The following is a 22,340-nucleotide window of genomic DNA, read 5'->3' as shown; positions in this document are numbered from 1 at the left end:
TCTATTCTATTCTATTCTATTCTATTCTATTCTATTCTATTCTATTCATGTAGTTTGAATTCTGTGAATTGGAGATGCTATGGAAATCTCAAAGTGGTGTTTGGAGGCTGTTTGGATTTGAATGAGATGAAATAGGCTGAAACAATCTGAACCCATGCAAGACAAGTTACTGCTTGTGCAGAAGGAGAAGACCTTAGCTGAAAGAGCTTATCTCCAACTTGGTGCTCTTCCTTGACGTACAGTCTACTTCAAAATAGAAGTTGCAGCTGTGAGACCTGTTCCCAAATTTGGCTGTTTGCCAATGGTGGCTTTACTTGGACTGGGAAGATTTTGTGTCGTAGTGATTCGTGCATATATTTATTAGCTTTGGGGGCACTGTGGTTAGAATGTAGTATTGCAGGCCAACTCTGCCCACAGCCGTGAATTTGATCTTGATGGGCTCAAGATTGACTCAGTTTCCCATCCTTCTGAGTTTGGTACACCAAGACCCAGATTGTTGAGGCAATATGCTGACGTTTGTAAACCACTCAGGGAGTGCTGTAAAGAACTATGAAGTATATAAGTCTTGAGTGCTGCAGCTGTTGATAGTATTTAAATTACTGCAATGTGCTGTAGATGGGGCTACCTCTGAAGACTATTTACAATTGCTACAAAATATAGCATCTTGTATATTAACAAGCCAAAATCATCATAATCATATAATACTTGTTTTATGGTTGCTGTGTTGATTATTAGTAGATTTCCAGGTTCAGAGTGCTGGCTTTGACCCACAAAGCCCTGCATAACTTGGCATTGGGTTATTAACAATTTTCTGCATAGAAGTGTCTTACTTAACCATCCAATTTGTCCCAACATTAGCATCTTTTAGTCTTCTTTCAGGTGTGTGAGATGAATGGAATAAGCGTTGCAGTCTCTGTACAATATGCAGTAGCCTCCTTTGGAAATTAGGTAGATGCCTTCATTGTTGGGCTTCCAGATGTTATTAAGGCAGAATTATTGTAAAGCCTCTTTGGGTAGTCAATGGATACTAATGCAACTATTGTATTATTGTAAATTTTAGGTTTTACTTTGTTTTATATTTTTGTGAATTAAACTGCTGGGAGTCATTTTGAATTTGACATTATAAAAAGAAAACAAATAGGGAGACTTTTTGGCTTAGTTGTTAGCAAGATTACATGACCTAATACAGAGTTTTCACAATGACTGTTCCAAAACTCAGGACTCTTTTGAGAAATAAATTGGTTGCTATTAGGTTTTACTTTGTATTTGTTGTTTGTTTGTTTAAAAATAAATGTGTACAGTGTAACATAAAAATATTTTTAAAGGCTAGGTTTTGGTTGATGTAGTGGATTAATTGGAAGGTTATACATTTTTGATACTATTTAATGTGTTTGTTGGTTGTAAGCCACTTTAATCAGTTGGAAAAGTGGTGTGTAAATATTTAACAACATTTATAAATTGCTGAAATGCTCAGTGAGGTCAGAGCTTAGTGATCTCCAGAGAGCTTGATGAAAAGAGTTGGAATTTTTTTCTCATTTGTTTGGCATGTATTTCTTCTATTGTTCCTTGTCTGGGCTATGTTAGTTACCATCTGAATGGATTCCAATTATGTGCCGGAACTATTACTGTCTCTCCCTCATCTCAAGAGAACATAGGGCCTGGGTTTCTTTAAGACTTCAAGGGAAATTGTTTATCTGAGTTCATCCTTCTCAATTTTTTCTCCCTATGTCTTATGCCAATGTAATTGTTTTCTGTCTTTTTTATTCATTAAAATTAATGGACCTATAAACAGAAATATTCATATAACTTTAGTATTTATATTTAAACTTCTTAACTTTATTTTATAAAAACTATTGACTCATTAAATTATTCAAATTAGTGAACCTTATTTGGGTAGAGACACCTGCATGGTAGAACATTTTCCCTCATTGCCTGTTCGCAAAAGAAATAATGGATGGGATCTAGTATGTGATGAGTTTCTCTAAAGAGGCAGAATTTATTCAACCTGGAGTATCTGCACATGTGCAGGCACTGAGTACCATAAGTCACCTCTTCTTTCTATTTTCCAAACCACATTTCTTTTGTATCTGTCAAAAAATTCTTGACAAGCAGGTCTTTTGGGTAAATTGATAAATTTACTGTAAATTGATAAATTTACTCAGATTGTCTCATCCCTTCATGCTGCATGCAGCACAGTAGGGAACTGCAGAATTCTTGGTTGGCACGTAGGTTTTTGACCCTGTGCTGAAAGACACAAGTGACTTTTCATAGCCTTGGAATCAGTGGTGAAATCCTGCCAGCTTGTGTGAACTGGTAGTGCTGGTGGCGTCTGGTTCGGTTTTGTCCAGCTTGTGCAAACTGGTAGCGGTGGCGGCGTCTGGTTCAGTGAACCGGTAGCAGCAGCAGCACAACGCTCTGCCCACCCACCCGGACATCATTACTTCCTGGTTTTAACCAGGAAGTAACCCATTTTTGACCCTCTGCGCATGCGCAGAGGGTCAAATATCGGATGTGATGATAGCACACACGCGAGCAGAGAGAGCTCACGTGTGCGGTGCGCACGCTTCCAAACTGGTAGGGAAGGTAAGTAGATTTCATCCCTGCTTGGAATACACTTCTCACAAGTATGTAGTATTACCGTAGTATTTTTATTTAATGCAGTATGCACTTATATCTTATGGAGACTTTTGCCTTGAGTTAAAAGTTTTCTTTCAAAAGCATAAAATCCACTGAACACATTGGGGCTTGATTTTGAATAGAGATAAAGGTTTCCTGTCCAGTCATGTCCGACTCTAGGGCACTGTGCTGATCTCCGTTTCTTGACTGAGGGAGCCAGTGTTATCCCAAGCATGCATAGAAATGCACCATAGAATAGGTGGACTGAAGTTTTGATCACCGTAAAGCTTGTTCTCTGCATTAATGAAACATTGGTCTACATTGGTTTGCTGAGCTTCATTTTTTTCTTTCTTTCTTTTCCTAGATAAAATACTTACCATGTTGTTCAGTGGATATGGCGATGCAGAAGCATTTGAAGATGATCCTTATTCTGAAGGGTCTTCCAGTGAAACAAGCATTGATAGTGAAGTAGAATTTCATCTTTACAGTCAAGTCCATTATGCACAAGACCTTGGTGATGTCGGTGAAAATAACAATAAGGATGTCAAAGGACAACAAGAATTTAAGTCCTTGAAGAAAGAGAAATCAGAGAATGAACAAAATCAGAGAAATAACTTAATTCTCATTTCAGATAGTGATGTTAACAGTTCAGATAGCTCAGATGTCATAATATTGTCTGATACCCTTGAGGAAGATAGCATTTATGAAAGTAAACTCCAGAAACTAACAACATCAGTGTCTCCAACATTACGTAAATTAAATAAGACTGCTTACTCTCGTGCCAAAAAAGCTATTGAACACCCTTCCCAGCCTATCCTGAAATCTGAGGATCAAATTACGGTAAATTCAAGTAAAGCAAGAAAGGGTAATGAAAAGGCAATCTTAAATAACCAAGATGATGTTCACATGATTCATAGAGTTTTAGTAACTGAGGACAATTCCAGAAGTGATGATGAAATTGATGTGTCAAGTATATCCTCTGAAAGTGATAATGTGGAGAGCTGGATGCTGCTGGGAAGTGCCGCAGATGACAAAGATGATGATATCCTGTTAAACCTTGAAGGCTGTAGAACTTCAGCCAGTGGAGGTTAGTATGTTTTTGTGTGGGGTGGTTTCAAGCAGCTACAAGGAAGATCAGGTATCACATTAGTAAAGCATGTTGTGTTGTTTGAATAGCAGAAAAGCATTCGTACCAGAGCCCTACATCTATTTATAAGGAAATACAGTCTTCCTGGGATATGTCCGCAGTTTGTAACCTTAGTGAGAAAAAAGGAGCACACTGCAATGAACCTAATGTGCATCTGCAGTAAAAAGATTACAAATATTATACTGATGCAATAAACGAGGAAAACAAACAAAAGGCACAGTATACTCTTGAACTGATAAAATTCTGAACTGTAAAATTATAATTTAAACCATTAAAATTTCCAGTTAAGAGAGAATAGTATTTGGAAACAGTGATAAAATCTGTTATGAAAACAAATTTGGGGTGGTCTTGGTTTCTCCTTTACAGATAGCCCTTGGTTTACGATCATTCATTCAGCAACTGAAATTACAGTGGCGCTGGATGAAGAGACTTACGACCAGGGTTTGAAGTTACAGTGCCTGTACAGTAACAAGATAAAAATTCAAGTGCTTGGCAGCCTGCTCAGACTAACCACCACAGGAACACTGCAGCTACCTCTACCTACCTATCCCCCTCCCCCCAATTTAGGTTGCCCTTCCCAGCAACACTTGGCAGGCCCAAGTCCAGAAGTGGTATTCAGCCAGTTCGGACCGGTTCTCCTGAACCGGTAGTGGAAATTGCGGCTGGGCCCACCCACTCACCCCGGCTCTATGCCATCCCGTTTAGTAACATTAGTGAGGCTGGGTGCATGCATGGAAAGCACGCGCACCAGCAAAACGCATATACAGAAGGCCGGGTGCATGCATGGACGCATTTGCAAACTGGTAGGGAAGGTAAGTGAATACCACCCCTGCCCAAATCTGGGCCTGAAGTAGGAGACCTGGGCCTTCAACTGTTTGAGCCAGCTGCCACCATTGCCCGATATTGGCTTCAGCTGTAGCGCTGCTGCTGCCACTGAGAAATGCTATCCACACCATAGCCAGCCATGTAATATGTTCAACATTAAGATTCTGGTCTGAATTGTGGTCATAAATTAAGGATTATCTGCATTCTGTCTGTCTCCCACCAACATGTCATTAAAAAGGCGCCAGAAATTTTAGTCATGTTCTCATCCCCATCTTAATTCAAAATATGGTATTTTCACAGGGAAGGGAAATGTATTTAATGACAGTTGCCAGATGAGTGTTTTGTAAGATTTGCTGTCTGAATATGTTACTGTTTTACAAGTAAAAACTTAAAATTAGGTTTCTATGGTATTAGCAAGAAAACACAGAAAATATGAGGTAGGTATGAAACACCTAAAAATAAGTATTCATTTAATTTATGCATACGGATCTTAATATTTTTATTTTCTCCATTATATTTATTTATTTATTCGATTTATACAGACGCCCATCTGAAACAAGTGACTCTGGGAAGTGAATAAATTGTAAAATCAGTTAAAAGTAATTAAAACACAGATTTTAAAAACAAGTAAATATATACAGCAAAGAAAACCATAATATTATATATAGGAAATTATAATCCACAGGTGTTTACAAAATCAGGAAACGGGGCCCTTGCTATTGCTACTGCTGTTGCTTTAAACAAAATGGAGCCCCAGGCCTGGGCACATAATCAGGCCTTCAAGGCTTTATAAAAGGCCAATAGGGTTGACATCATACTACTCACCGAAGGGCAAATGCTGTAGAGCAGTGGTAGTCAACCTGGTCCCTACCACCCACGAGTGGGTGTTCCAGCTTTCATGGTGGGCAGTAGGGGTTTTGTCTGATACTGAAGCACTTTTCTTTTTTTTAAATTTAATTGACTTCTTAAAAAATTTTCATAGCATTATTTAAAAACATTTTCATTAGGTTTTCATAAAATTCTCCGTGACAATTTAAATTTCTGAAAATATACTATTTGTATCGCCCACGCATATGTTTAGTTCACGTTACATAAGTGAAATTAAATGGCACTATAGTGTGACCGCAAACAAAAGAGCCTCGTCCCAGAATAGCTCGCGAATCTCCCCCCACATCACCCAGCTGTAACAGGCAAGCAGAGCTGGTAGCCAGTGCCCCCCCCCCCGCGAACCCAATCCACAATGCGTGAGAGGCATGCACAGACGACGATACATGGCACATTACTGTGGAACCGGTGGGCAGTTAGAAAATTTTACTACTAACAGAGATACAAAAGTGGGCGGTAGGTATAAAAAGGTTGACTACCCCTGCTGTAGAGGGCAGGCACTACAGCAGAAAAGGCATATTTCTTAGTCTCCACCAGCTGACATTCCCCCCCTCTCTAACACAACCACACTCACACAGAACACATATTGATCATATAAACTGAATACAATAAATAAATATAAATATTTTATTTTCCATATTATATTGCCTTATAAGCTCTGTCTGTATACCGATTCCATTTTGTACAGTATTTTCGGTCATTAAAAATAAACATTCCAACCTGAGATTTAATTTTGGCATACTGTACATGTTTCCTTGGACTGTATTATATCAGCATGTGCTAGCTTCTATAATTTAGCTCCTCAAATTGTAACAATCTAATCTAGCTTTTTAAAAGGCCTGGCAATATGTAATTCACAAAGAAGAAATGTGATATATAACATTAGTTTAGCAAATGGGTTGTATAATTATGGTTTATCTTAAATTCTGTTCTGTGAGCAGAATTTTCCTGCCATCTTTTACTTCTGCAGTCTTTCTACTCCCTGAAAATGGGACTCCTGGGTATGTCCTCTGGAAACAAAATTCAAGGAGTTCTTGAGGTGCGGCAAAGAGGGTTATATATTTTCCAAATTAGCAGTGGCAGCACTACATGAGTGACAAACCACCCTTGATTCCAGCAGCTCACTTTTGTACAAATCTCATCTTGCTTTTGCAAAAGGATTTGTCCTGTTTTTCTTTACGCAGTTTGTTATGCAACCTCATTTTTCTTCAAAAGGTGGTGGGAAAAGTCTCTGAAGCGCACTTTGAAGTTGACTGCGAATAGCAATGGGAAGGAAGATTCTGTCACCCTTCTCTTGTGCAGTCAGTAGAAATTGCTTCTGTGAACAACAGGATGGCCCAGGCATAATTTACGTTTCTGCCCAAAGAGCTTAGTAATTGATGAAGAAACATACTACCAACTTAGATTTTCTGAAACAATAGACGGATCTTGTGGGTAGTGTCATAGAATAGTAGTGATTAGGGAGTGATTTGATTTTTCATGAAATGGCTGCTATGGTGAAAGGGTCAGATAGAAATGTCCGTTTTCTGGAGATGAAGGAAGTGTTTTCTGCCATTCCATCCACATTTGCTCTCTAGGAAAGTGACAACTACTCCAGTTTGTCTTGGTCATTTTTCTTAGTAGATGGCCATGTTTCCAAACATATATTTCCATTGTCTTTATACTCTACAGTGCCAGTGAACCTAAATGATATTCAGCTTTGTTTTTAAACGCATTTTCTATTTATTTGGCTTTCAAATAAAATCAGTGAGCAGCAAGAATGGTTGGTGTCAAGTTAGATACCTGTTTCCTATTTTTTTAAAACTATACTCCATGGTGCTAAGATAACTTTTGCCAAATAAACTGTTAAATTAAAGAAACTATTTATTCATTGAAAATGTTATTACCTGGGCATGTAACTGTTGTATTGCCAATCAGAACACAAAATAGTTTAAAAAAGCTGACTACTCCGATATCGGCATGCATTAAGTAACAATAATAACAGTGTTCAGTATATCTTTGAGATTTGGATCTTTTACCACTTAAACATTTGAAACAAATCTCTGGATTAGAGCTATCTCAATCAAGTAAAACTTCAGCGCTAAAAGTAAGGAAAAATAGTCTGTCACAGAAGATTTTCCATTATATTTTTCCCCCGTTCAGTTTCTAAGAATGAGTTAATTGAATAACATACACAGCACGTACTATATAAATAGTACATGTTACTGATGTTATACAGTAATTTAAATAACAGATACTTTTTCATATATGTGGAGTTAGAAGCCATCATCATTAAGCCATCAAATCTAAATGATGTAGTTATAAAACAGGAAGTCATATGACTTCATTGCTTAGTGACTGCAGTTTAGGCATTCCTCATTGCTGTCATTAACTGAGAATTGCAAGTTATTGAGTGAATACCCACTCCAAGCCATTCTGGGTTTGATCCCTCTCAGCCCCAAGTCACAAGTAAGTAAGGGACTGCCTCTTTTTTCCTCCATCTGTCTATCTACCCTGCCCCATTTCTGTCCTTTTGAGTGCCCTTCACTGTGCCTTGCTGGGCAGGAAGCAACCCTAGAACTACATGGCTGTGGGGCTGCTTTCCACACTCAGGAAGCTGCATGTTTGTTTGTTTGTTTGTTTTTATTTTCTCTTGTGGTTCTGAAGTAGACTCTGCCAAATGTAGTTTTGACTGTTCTTCACCATGCTTGGGAACCTGTTTTCCGGAAATGTCTTACAAATTTTATATCCATTATTTATTCCTACAAAAAAATGAAATATTTGTAAGTAGTTGCAGAACCCTCCATTCTTAATATTCCCTGTTCCTTTCAACACTCTTTCTAGCAATTAGTTTTTAGTTTTGATACCCATGCTGTTCTTTTATTTCCCCAAAGCATTAGACCACAGTTGGTCACTCCAGTTACAATAGATTGGGTGAGTTGTAGTATCATGGAGATTGAATCTCTTTTGTGATGATTGGACAGCATAGGGTCAGGCAGAAGAGACAAGGAACAAGAACAGCAGGCCTCAATGAAATTGTGTGTTCAACAGTTTATTTAAGTTGAGGGAACACTATGGATGCTTGACAAATAATTGATCTGAGTGAGTAGTTGCTGTGGGTAGGTGTAAAAAAACAAAAAATACCTGGGAAAAGCCTTGGTGATCTCAAAGGATTTTGGTCCAATTTGAAAGATACCAGAATTGCTATGACCATTAGAGATGGCCAAGAGAAGATCTTTGAAGAACCTATCAGTTTTTATTACTTTTCTAGATAAAAAAAAGGCAATGTCACAGACCCCATCCTGTGTGGTTATCATGATCGAGGCATTTTCATTCCATTATGCAGATTTGAATAGGAACTAAATCTGTTTTTCCTATAATTTGAGTTGAGAGATAGCTGTCCCCTTCAGGGCCTTGAGAAAGGAAGGCCTTAAATCGAATGTAGCTGTTTAAAGTTAAAAATCTAAAAGTTTGTTCATTATATTGTTATATTGTTCCTTTGCTTAAAATAAGAGAAGCTACCCCTTCCCTAATATCCTGGAAGGAGCAGCCCAAAAATGGTTTGTTTATATGTTTATAATTGTGCTTCCAATGAATTTTTCATCATCTCTGTTCTAATTGGCATCCTCAATTACTTGCAACTGTATTTGCTGTGACTAAAATTTTATTCTAGCTTGAACTTCAGCTTTATCCGGATCAGATCAGGTCAAATTAATCTTTGTTACAGTCACACATCAGCATCATTAGCTTTCTTATTTTTCATTTTAGGCAGAGACTTAAATATCAGACAAGATACTGACTCAAGTTCTAGAATAAACCTGTCTGTATTCAGAAAATCTTCTGAATTGATTGGTCTCCGGGTGTTTGGATTGTTGAATTGGGGCTTCTACATTTGATCTTTGCTAAAATGCTAAGAGGCAATGAATTGGAGCCTCCGCTTTTATGGAGGTTGCAAACAGTATGACAGTCAAGTTAGTAATGGCTTATTTATGATCATGGAGCCATTGCTTAAACAAAACATGTTCCATGTGTCTTGATTGTAATCCCTGAGACTATTCTGTCTATGTGGCCAGGGAGATTTTTGAATATTGGATTAGACAGCCTGCCAACAGAAGTCTTATCTTGGGCTTCTGACACGAAGTGTTACAGTATCAGCACAACCCAAAAACAGACTCAAGATGTTCATTGTTACTTCCATATTAAGAATCCATGCCACTAAAAAATATTAAACCATGATTCCAGAAACGGCTGCTACTATGGAAAAAGTTAGATGCCATTCACAGATAAGGACTGTTATGGCTGTTCCTTCATATAATTGTATGGCTGGAGAAGTGAAAGAATGTTCATTATTTCTCAACCAACAATTCCATCTGTTGTTTTTTAGATAAAATAATCTATTGTGGATAAACATAAATAGAACAAGTTCAAAATTCTTTGCAGTTGAAGAGAAAGGGAGACATAATCCCAAGATGTGTTTCCATAATGGTGTGCGTTGGTTAATTCTGATGCCCAAATGCAGCTGTCACTGTTTTACAAATATGGTTATTTATTTATTTAGTACATTTATACAGCTGTTCATTTCACATATGTAACTCGATTGAAGTTTCATATTTTTAAAATTAAAAAATAGAGTGATAACCACACTTCGCAATGTGTGCGTGTGTCACTGTGATCTTTTGACCCCCCCATATGTTGTTGCAGTATTAGTCACAGTGCTAATTTTTTTTAATGTTCTAGCACGACAGCTTGTATACTAATGAAGCCAATTTTTTTATATTTACAATTGATAGTATGATTTAAGTTTACCCTTTTATCATTTCTTATTAGGGTATTTGAAGAATACCTTCTTCCAGAACCTAATGTAATAACTCTTGAGAAATATTTGCATTTAATATAATGGCTCACTTTTAAAATGTGGATATTAATATTGCTATTATTAATCTTAGTATCCAATATTCTAAAAGAATATAGCTTGAATGTCATTGTGCTTCACAAGTAGAATCAAACTGCAATGCATTTTGGAGAAAATGTTCAGTAGATTGAAAGCTTTCAGATCTTTGTAGTAAACTAGATCAGCACTTTACTTTGAAAATGCTATAATGTTTATTTATAATTAGTTTTCATGTCCTTGTAGAGTATCCACTGCAGTATTTCATTAACGTTTTTTGTACTGATCCCTTTGTCTCAACGTTCTAAACTTTTAAATTGATGCTGTGTTTTAAATAAGACTGTTCATTTTATCTAATGCCAGGGCCTCTGCCCTTATCACTTGCTATGGAGCCTTTGATCGAGAAATGATAATCTTAGAAGGCCTAATCCTTGTGTTTATAAATTTTTAAGTCTTCAAATTAATAGCTAAAGCCTTATAACAACAACAATAAATAAAACTACCTCATCATGCTTGGGAAACAGCGTCTCAATTTCTTTGTTGATCATTTTTCAGTTTTCCACATGACAATTTTTGAAAAATGTGGAGACATCTACTATCAACCTTTATTTTCTTAATAAATATTTTTAGATGTTTCACATTATGAGAAATTATTCCTGCTCTTGTAATAAATGATGTTGAGCATTATCTTCATTATTTTTGCTTGTAGAGCAGTATAAAATATATAAAATTACAACCATTCTTGGAACTAATATATATAATAGCAAAGTTATAGGGATTCCTAAAACAAAAGTGAAAATCTTTATAACAGTAAGATTTAATTGTAAATATTGTACTTCAGACTAGAAAGATTTAAGATTTGACAGTTCAGTATAAACAGCAGCATTTATATTGTATTGTTAGGGTGAATTATATATCTTTGTACCTTTTTTCTAGATGAAACAGTATCTTTGAAAAGAACTGTTTTTTGCTTGAAAAAATAATTACATAAAATATTATTTAGATGTTCATCTACAATAAAACCAAGTTAGAGAAATTATAAGTGAGCTGGTAAAATAATCATAAAATAAAATTCACAATGGAATTGAAAACTATGAAAAAATATTCCACTAGCAGTATTTTAGTAATTTTTTATTTTTGCTGTGTTAGGGACCTACACTTTAGAGACCAGTATTTTTATTACCGTTCTATTCTTTACAGGATTTTATTTTCCCCAAGATTTTTTTTAAAAAAGCTTTATTACTTAAAATACCAATTTTATTCTTTCAATTAAAAAAATAGCAAAATGTTTAGAAGCTTAGAGGTGAGGTAATGACATATGTTTATCTAGAGCGAAAAAAAATCTCTCCTCTGCAGAATTAGTGTTCAGATCCATTGATGAAGGGAATGGCAATTTACCTTTGTATGGGAACACATAGATCCATATTTTAAAAAACAATAGTTGCATGTGCCTGAGTTAGGACAGTGTTTCACAACATATTCTTAAATCTTCCATTTTGTTGCTAAATTTCAAAATGCATCAAATATGCCAGAAATCTTTTTAAAGAAAAGCATTTTATTCCAGCAATTGGTAATAATTTTATAGTCACCTCGCTTGGTTCGCCAGTGTTAATTTATAAATCAAGCAGCTGTATAATTTAACTTGGAATTTCCTAAGAGCAACATTAAGAGTTAATGTCATAAAATGACTTTATTGATTGCATTGCAGCATCTATGACCTGATGAATACCTTTCTCTTTAAAAAACTGAATCAACTTAAACTTAATGTTTTATTTTTTTTTGCCCTAATTTGTGCCTTTGTTTTTAGCAATATTAACAGTATTTAAACATCAGGAGCTCTTTAACCATGCATTATTATAACACTATGCACCCTGGAGCTGTAATAAGCAATGGGAATCATTTACCCTTTGCTAGGAACAGCACATGCATATGGATATTTGATTAAAAGAAAAAAGTTAATCTTCTTTACAGTGTAATGTGGATACACTTGAATCTCTTGATTATTTAAAAAAAATTAATAAAACTAATAAAGTTCAGGCGGAAATCTCTAGTGATCTAAACTAAGTATACCTAGAGCCGTAGCAGTCTCTTTTATCTGTACAGATTTCTCTGCCTATTGTGGACCTTGGCTTTAACTAATTTAAATTTCCCATGGCTTTGGATTGCAGACTAGGTTTTCTGCAAGAGTGCCCATGCTTACATGGTCATATATTCTGGGCGACTTTTCACTTTTTGTTGTCATTCTGTTGATTGGTAGGTGAGGAATTTTTCCACTTCTCTCAGTTTGATCTTTCTTCCTTATCGCCTTCTATTTATAAGTCTTGCAGGTTGGGAAGCTCTTGGTTGTCATTTGAGCTATGTGGATGAGTGGGAAAATGAACTTTCTGTTTCTATATAAAATGTTACCAGAAAATTTTACATTTTGGGAGAAAAAAACCCCTTTGGCAAACTTGATTCTTCAGTGTAACTATTGTCAAAATATAATGTGAAAAGAAAAAACTGTTATTTGTAGGAAGTTTGAATTATGCTACAATTTAGTATGCTCTTTGGCATTTCAGGCAAAAGGTCATAAAATGAAAATGTCTAATCTCCTTGCACAGAATTATACACACTATTTTAGAAATCCATTATATTATTCCAAATGAAATTCATCTTTAAGAATGAAAGATGAAATATTAATTTCTTGAACAAAATGAAGAATTGGAATGTAAAATATAGGGTGAAAGAAAATAGTTAAAACCTTCACATTGTACTGTATTATTAGGAACATATTTTTGAAGGTATTGTGCATTGTGATCAACTGTCCAATTGTTATACATATGTGGCAGCATTCCCAGTGATCATATTATGTAAACATAAATTTTTACATTTATTTCAGTATTGTTTAAGCAATTGCTGGTAGGTAACAGCAACTGAAAACATTTATAAAATTGAAACAACTTTAGCCACGCATACAAATCTTGCAATATGCCAGTTAACCTGTTTAAATAGTTATCTTGGACAAGGTTAGTATTTAATACTTGTTCCTTAATGCAATGATACTTTTAAAAAGTCAAAGAGCACTGTTGAAACATGTTTTTTGGAACTTATTCATGTATCTTAGCAAGAATCACTTGGAAATAAATTGTATTATAATAAGTAAGTCTCAATTTGAAATGCATTCTAGCACACTATAAAGCTGTTAAAATAAAGGTTCAATTTTATGACATTAAATATTTCAATTAAATGCAGTGGTGAACTTTGGGACCAACTACTTCTTTGATTTTCTAATATAAATAATAAATTCTTTGTATAATTCACAACTTTTAATAATATATATTTATATTTTTATTTTCTAATACCTTCACGATGCAATACCTGCCAGATTTATACCTAATTTTGTATTTAAATTTCTGTTTTAACGAAACAACATAACAATAATAAAATCAACATTTGGACTCCTTGACTGTTAACCTTAAATTTGTTTTTAGTTTTTTTCCCCAGCTATTGGTGCCAAGCAAATTTTGATAATTTCATCAAATATGTATATTTTGGAGAACCTTCAGAAATGTGCAAGTATTATAATCTTATGAGAGTTGTGACAGGATATGGCAGAAATCTAATCTAAAATGGAATTCAAAACACTTACTTCTAGTATAAAGTTGTGCTTCTAGAATGTATATATTAGTAAAACTTATTTTCCTTAATCAGTGGATAAAAAAAGTTTCCTGTATGGCTTTTGCTTTGTCACATGTAAAAGGATGCATCCATACCATAGAGGGTATGCAAACATTGTTCGTGGTATATAATTTACTTTGGGAAAATATTCAGTTGTTAGAGCACTGATCATTTTTTGTGTATATATGTGTGCTCATATGTGGGCTGAAACTTTTCTTCCCTCAGTGTTTTGGCACCTTAAAGACCAATATGTTAATTATTATTTTCGATGGATCACAGGACACTTCAATCATTACCTGTTTCTTAATCTTTAAAGGGCCCCAAGATGCTTTGTACACGAAGAATAAATATTAAAAAATCCTTTGGAAAATTTTCACCTGATTCTTCTCCATAACTTGTTAATATATGGATTTTTTTTTTCAGTGTAAAAAGAGGCTGTTCAACAATCAAAGTGTTCTATTGTGATACACTCACCTTGTGTAAAAGTAAAATGTTGCCATATCTTGGATCAAAAGCAAATAACTAAGTCTGAGTGCTGTGGCTCCTTCTGGCTTCTGAGGTCAAACCAGTTTTCTGAGAAATAAGTCATTTTCTAAATAATGGGAACAATTGCAATAATGGGAAAAATTGCTATAAATGTAGCCTTGGTGGTCATTTATTTATTTAACCAATGTACAATGTTAGGCTGACATGTACTTATAATTCTGTCTTAACAGAATAAAAAAAGTTAAAAGGATTAGATAGGGTTTGTACTCTGTTTAGGAAGACAATGATAGGATATGAGGAGCAACATTCAGGGCAGCTTACTGAAGCAGAGAGAAAAATCAGTTTACATTTGTAGTATGTGAGTTCTTAAAATATTCACATGTAAAGAGGATTGCTGCCAATTTGTATAAAGTTACCAGTTAAATTCTTTATGATGCAGAGTTCTTAGGCACATTTCTTTCAGACATTGAACTGACAAGGGTTTTTTTTTTATTTGAGGAGGGCGGGGAACATGTTAGCAAGTGATAGCCTATAAGAACAGCTCTTTTCTTCACAAAATTTATGGGGAAAAGCTAATTTCCTTCCGGCAAAATGAGGACTTTACCATTCCTCTTTCCTTCATTTTGCAAAGTTTAATGATCAGTTAGGATTTTGTTGAAGGGGTACCATACTTTGGATGTTATGTGTCATTATCTTACTTGTAAAGGAGTATTTTCCTGCTAATAATGTTTCTTCAACAACCTTTGCCCATAAGATTCTGTTTCTGTTGTATTTTTTTTAAAGAAAAAAGCATGATTGTGGATTTTGATATGAAATCTTGATTTAAAGATCTTAGTAAATTTGCTAAAGACTAAAACAATAAATATAACTCTTTTCCCTTTTATACCATTTGCATCAATGTACCTACTTGGTTTGATTAATCACAGCCTCCTGTGATCTAAGGCATATTTCTTTTGCTCTTGTGAAAATGACTTAGAATTCAAGGAATTCTATCTAGAACCTTGAAATAAAACATGCTAATGTATATTTTCCCAGTTCCTGAGCATGTTCTCAATCTAAAGTTAGAGTGCTATAACCAATACAACAAAATTTCTGTGTCACCATTCTTTATGCTACCTTTTTGCAAAAAGATTGTCAAATGTATGGGACTAGCCCACTCTTTTGGAGTTGTTGAGCAGGGGGTGGGGGGTGGGAGGAAATGATCTCAGAAGACTCAAAGGAATTCTTTAAACTTCTAGCAGGGCCAAGGGGTCAATGTCAGATTTAGTCATGCTGTTATTTTAGCCCAGTCGTCCAGAGAGATGGCTGAAAAGTGAGTCTTTTATTTCTTTTTTGTGGGATGATTAACAGGATTAAATGTAAGCTGTTGTGTACTTAGTCCCAATTAGTTTCTCATCTGAGAGGTTCATTATGATTTTTTCCCCTTAGTATTCATTTTGTAATTTTTAAAGTGTCTAATTATGCTTCAGAATGAAAAGAAACAATAGAGTTGTGCCTTTCCTGCAGTAGTTGCTTTCTTCTTTGTTTGTAGCACTATGATTTATGAAGAGTTGGCCTTAAATTTGTCCTGTCCTTTAGGAAGATCCTCCAGCTTTACTCAGTTCTAAGAATATTTCCAAACCAGAGCTTCACAGTAATTTAGTACATTATGGCATACAAAAATAACACTCTTGCTTTTTAAATTGATATTAACTGAAAATTGAAAAACTACTGTATAATATATTAATAGTCATGAATTACAATCTTTAATTTATTATACATGTATGAAAAGTCATTAAACATCAAATACTTGAATATAAACTTTTTAGTATATAGTAAATGAATGAATACACTTTTATGTATGTTCTCATGAAGGCTGTATCTTTCTTTAATTTAGTTGAGAGATTAACCTTTCAGTACTGTACCAAATGAATTTCTTTAAAAGTAAACACCTTTAATTTTGAAACTTGGGAGAGTGGGGAAAATGGCTTCAAGATTGTATCTGCAAAAAATTGTTTAAATAATAAAATCCTGATCATATGCTAAAGCTTTTTCAACATTGACATCTATTGTTTTATAGAAACTACAAGGAAATAAAGCTTATTTTACCATTTGTTTGACTTAAATTGTTTTTCAATTAAATTGTTTTTTATGTATTAAATATGGAGCTTCTTGTACCATGCAGTTTGCTTAAATCTGTAAACAATATAGATTTAAAGATACCTTTGAGGAGGGAAATCTGTTAGCAATTTTACATCCTCGCTTATTTCATTATAAAATTGCTATAAGTTACAGTGTGGTTGCTGCCAAGCTTACTAGTCAAAGTTTATGTATCTTTGATTTAATATTTGACTGAAATACAGTTTTAAGGTATCTATTTCACTAAAATAAGTAGAATCTTTTTCTGAGAAATAATTTTGCAGGCTTAATGTTGCTACATAGTTGGACAAATCTTCAGGTCTGATGAGAAATATTATTTGTTGTGCTTTGATCATTCTTGGGGTAAAATGAGTCTTTGAAAGATTCTTTTCATTCTAATTATATATTAAATCTTCAGAAGTAGGGTGTGTGTTTCTGTGGTATTAGCATCTTCCTCCTTTCCCTTTCCTCCTCCAAAATATCTTCATAGGAAAAGGAAAGGGAAGTGAGATAAGAAACAGAATTGTTACTTAAGTACTGTAAAACAATTTTTAAAATTTGTTTTGGACAGAATATAAAGAATGATAATCTGCTCTACAACTGAATGAAAATGGGGAAATAATTATCTATTCCTTGTATCCAAAATATTCCATTCTTAATGTGTGTCTTTTCATTAAGTGCAGAAGAAATGTTATCCCTAAACTGTTAGTGTGGCTTCTAAAAGACTTCAGAACTTGAAAGCTTTTATTCAGAATTACTCCTGTCACTATGTTTACAGCTGTTGTATATCTGTAAGTAATTTTTCTATTACATAGTTGTAATGCTCTTATTTATTTTGTATGCCCTTATCCTAGCATTTGAAAGCAGATGTCTTTATAGATTAAATTTTAAAATAATCAAATAATGGATTGCTTTAAATATCTGCATTGCCAGTTTCCTCAAGATTATATAAAAAGATGGTATTTGAGTACCATGAAGTTTTAAGCTGCTGGCAAAGCAATATTTGATATTATAGTACATAATGGTTTTCATAACCATAATGCCGGCAGTATGTATCTTTATGTACTTTATTTATAAACTTTAAGGGAAAAAAACGACTCTTATAATTTAGACAATAATTTGTCTAAATAAAAGAAAGGTGTTTTTTTTTTTAAAAACCTAAGTGAATAGTAATATACTAAGGGAAGATTGACGTGTTGGTGTCAAGTAATTTGATAACAATAGTTTACTAACATCTATCAGCATGATGATTATGTTAGTACTCTAAGATTTGAAATAAAGCTTTTTAAAAAAGCAGCAGGAATTCATCTTTCATTTAGACATCAGAATATTTTCCTCATAGGGAATAAGGGCAGTGTATATAACCATAACAGAACATAAGAAAACATTTATAGAAAAACTTTGGAGGAGGTTAAATCAGTGATCACATTGGTGTATATTGGAAATTTATATAGTAAAGGAAATATTGGAGTGACATTTTAAAGAAAATCATAATAAAAAGATGAAACTTGAAATCAGCTAGAAAACAAAAATAGTATATTTAAATAAGACAATAACATTTCTACATTGTTGTTTTTATAGTTCTCTATTCTTAAGGTGAAGGGGATGAAATTGACTAGCATGGCTGCCTCTTTTTCTGTATCCTCTTCTCTCATTCTTTTTTTTTTATTGTATTGTACATATATTGAAGATCAGTTAATTTTACTTAATCTACAAAATTGAACATTTTTGGACAAAATAAGGACAAATAGGACAAAACATTTCTTAGGCATAATTTTGATTTAAGGAAGACCCTAACCCTAAACCTTGTTGCATCATGCATTGATAAATTTGGATGTAAGAACCAGGGAGTACAATCCAAAATAAGCAGATTCTGCAGCCATTAAGGAAAGCAGCAGGAGACTCTTATGGAAATAAGAGTGGAATTGCAGTCATATAAATTTAGAACAGAAGAACCATACTTAGAAGGAATGGGTAAAATTGTAAGCTTAGTTGTATCTGTTGTAAGCAAAGGGTGTTTACGGGGGGGGGGGATGCGCGCGCACACACAAAGAACTATACAACTGACTCAGCATTTTTCTCCTCTGTCATATATTTATTTTCTGATTTTCCTCCACACAGCATGGAAAGTGAGCTAGATGTTTGTATTTCTGTCTTTCCCTGATGGAATTTCCTGCAAAGCAACTATTTAGATCAGGGTTCCCCAACCCCCAGGCCTTGGACTGGCACCAATCTGTGGTGTGGCAGAAACCAGGCCGCACAAAGGAGCGAAGGCCCATCTGCGCACATGCAGGATGCAGGCAGCGCATGAAACTGTATCCCCTTTGGTCTGGGGAGGTCTTTCCCCATAGAACTGGTCCCTAGTGCTCGAAAAGTTGGGGGCCACTGATTTAGTTAAATAAAATATCATGGGAAGACTTAAGTGGTCCTGGATGTAATGTGGCTAACTTGTCCTTATCAACAAGCAAATCTGGAAAACAAATCACATGTCTAAGTTGTTGCTTACACCTAAGTAATTAACCTAGCTTAAAGTTTGATAGAATAATAAAAATAATTACATTTGTCTAGTAAGACAACTGTCAACATTTTAAGAGTTTTTCAGCGGCTTGTATTACTATATGGCTTAAGGAGACACAGCTCAACTGTTTAAAGAAATAAACACTTTAAAAAACTAGGCCAAGTTTCTTACATATGTATATATTGTATATGAGCTGAAGCTGTTCTTTCCATTTTAAGTAGGTTCTTAGTAGATTCCAAAATAAGAAATACTGATTGTCGTAGCATAAAATAGCATATTTAGATGACATGAAAAATGGAATGTTTATGGTATCTGATCAATGAAAGCAACGATATTTGAAATTGGCCACAGTAAGATCATACAATATATTATTACATCTTAATTTATTTACATCTTTAGTTAGTCAGACAGAAAACTATTTTGGTCATTCACCAATAAAAATACATTCAATAACATTAAACAAAGCAAACCCCTTAAATTGAAGATTTTTGGCATCCATTTGTGGGCAAAGCTTATAAATAATTTAGCAGAATTTTGCTATTTTTAGAGAAATAGTACTAAACTGTTATTAGTAGTTACTAGGACAAGGTTGGCCTCATCTTGAGCTTCTGGAGGTCTCTCAGAACCTGGTTATACTAGCGAAGATAGAGACGCTGGGGGATGAGCGAACTAGTGAGGCTGCTCATCTGCTTTTAATACAGTTTTGATTATTCTTTGTTTTAGTTTAGTGTTTATATTTTTTAAGTTTATTAAAATTTATTAACAATTTTTAACTCTGCTGTATACTGCTCAGGGTTGCTGTTTGTGAGATGGACAGGTATATAAATTGATTTGATGAATAGAATATCTTTAATAATCTATCTTTCCACATTGCAGTCTTTTACATAGAAAAATAGTGTATTTGACAAAAGATTTTTAAAAATGCTAGTTGTAAATTTTATTTGCATCAAGCCTGTTTTGCTATTTTAAAAAATCTTTCAATTTAAATGAAATTTTAATTTTTCAGAAGATTTTATTTACGTGCTGATTTTTATAGTAGGGAACATTGCTACCTTAAATTTGCTACAAACAAAATAATTAAATGAAATGCTATAAATTGATTTATCGAGTATTTATGAGTAAATGGTTTAAATAAACTCTAATGATTTTAAATATAAGATATTTGATTGCTTGATAGTGAATACTTATTAAATTGATAATTTATGAAATGGATTTGGATTTAGCCAATGCTGTAGGAAATCCATTGAAATTAATACAGTGGTCTCAGTAGATCTTTATTTGACGAAATCTGATTTTCAACCTGATGAAACATTGAGCAGTCCTTAGTTTTCTTTAGAACTCTGCTGCTTTAATGCTTCATTTATTTCAGAACAGTTTTATTTTGTGTTTCTAGCTTGGCAAACACTTCAGGCAGTTTTCAAATGTAATCTGTATAGTGTGGGGTATTCAGGGATGAAATCAAGCAGGTTCTGACAGGTTCTAGGGAATTGGGAGCAGAAATTTTGAGTAGTTCAGAGAACCAGTAACAGAAATTTTGAGTAGTTCGAAGAACCAGCAAATGCCACCTCTGGCTGGCCCCAGAGTGGGGTGGGAATGGAGATTTTGCAATATCCTTCCCCTGTAATGGGGTGGGAATGGAGATTTTACAGTATCCATCCCCCGCCACACCCACCAAGCCACACCACGCCCACCAAACCACACCCACCAAGCCACACCCACAGAACTGGTAATAAAAACAATTAATTTCACCATTGGGGGGACTAGTATCCCTAGCTGAGATTAGGAGTTAGTTTGAATAGTAGTTTCGACAGAGAGACTTTCTACAATGGGAAAGAGTTTGAAGTAAGGGAAAGAAAAAATGATGCTCTTCTACTTTTTAAATATTCTGTGAGGTTATAAAATATGATGGCTTTATTGTTCAGTCTCTATTTGTTCTGCATGATCCTATGGAATAAACATACCAATTCTCTCCCTTCCTGTTTTGTGAAAAACAAAACTCACATGCCCCCACTAACCACAAGTTATCTGTATGAGCATAACTGTGGTTGGGAATTTTTATGGAAGAGTGCAGAAAAGAGTATGGAACCACTCCTAATCTCAAGGGATAAAGCATTTTGAAAGCAAAGCACCTCAAGAGAAATCTTGGAGTAAGAAGCATCCAGAGGAATTCATGAAAATATTCAAAAATTGTGGTCCTGAACTGGAACTAGAGTAAAACATTACCCTGGGTTAGATAAAAGGAATATACATGCCCAGTAAAAGAAACTCTTACTGTAAAAGTAAAAAAAAGTAAAAGGCACCAGACCAGAAAGCAGGAAACCGTGAGTTCAAGTCCAGCCCTAGTCATAAAAGCTAGCTGAGTGATTTTGGCCAATCATTTTCTCTCAGCCAAACTCACCTCACAGGATTGTTGTTGTGGACAATATAGGAGGAAGAAATTGTATAAGATATATTTGTCACCTTGAGTTATTTGTAAAAAAATAAAGGCAGGATGCAAATAAATTCAAGGGTCGGTTTTTACAAAAGACATATCAATGACACAAAAGATTGCTGTAGACACTTTTGAGACAATTCCTTGCTATGCTTTAAGACTGAATTAATTTAAGATCAATTCATTATTTGATACTAATCTTTGCAAGCAGTATAAAGTAATAATGGTAATAGATAGATAGATAGATAGATAGATAGATAGATAGATAGATAGATAGATAGATAGATAGATCTCTCAGATAAGAGGAAATAATACTCCAGCACAAAGCAATAATGGAAACAAATAAATAAATCCTATACAAACAAAGGGAAATAATATTCCAGCAGTTTTCACCCATAAAATGTGATCTACATTAAAAATGATTGCAAGACAGAAAAGGGTAGCCTTAAATACTCTTACACTGATATGATAACTTTATAGGGAATCTTTGATATGAATAGCATTGTTTTATTTTTCTGATACAGTAAACTTTTTTCTTAATAAGCAAGTTGACCAAGGCATCAATATTTCTATGGAAAGTTTGACAAAGAAAAGAAAGCATAACTAAGTACAGACTTAATTTGCTGTAGACTTTTAATTAGATATACAGTAGAAAATAGTATTTCTCAAGCTTAGAGGAAGTCATGAACCTCCTTAAGTCAGTTATAATCAGAGGTGCCTTGTTTATATTTCATGATTCTATTAGCCTTTCCTAAACACTTGATAATATTTCAAGATAATATTAAGCAAG

At 34.3% G+C, this 22,340-nt stretch overlaps 1 protein-coding gene across 1 annotated transcript in view; it reads left to right on the top strand.

Moving 5' to 3' along the window:
• Positions 1–22,340, top strand: part of ZCCHC7 (zinc finger CCHC-type containing 7) — a 147,869-nt gene that overhangs the window by 7,621 nt on the left and 117,908 nt on the right. Inside the window, exon 2 of the mRNA XM_058169440.1 lies at positions 2,981–3,703. Within this exon, the coding sequence (XP_058025423.1) occupies positions 2,995–3,703 (709 nt within the window). The 5' untranslated portion in view covers positions 2,981–2,994. The remainder of the gene's footprint in view (positions 1–2,980; positions 3,704–22,340) is intronic.

Source organism: Ahaetulla prasina, chromosome 2 (genome assembly GCF_028640845.1).
Source record: "Ahaetulla prasina isolate Xishuangbanna chromosome 2, ASM2864084v1, whole genome shotgun sequence".
Taxonomy (NCBI): Eukaryota; Metazoa; Chordata; class Lepidosauria; order Squamata; family Colubridae; genus Ahaetulla; species Ahaetulla prasina.
This window is presented reverse-complemented; position numbering and strand designations above follow the sequence as displayed.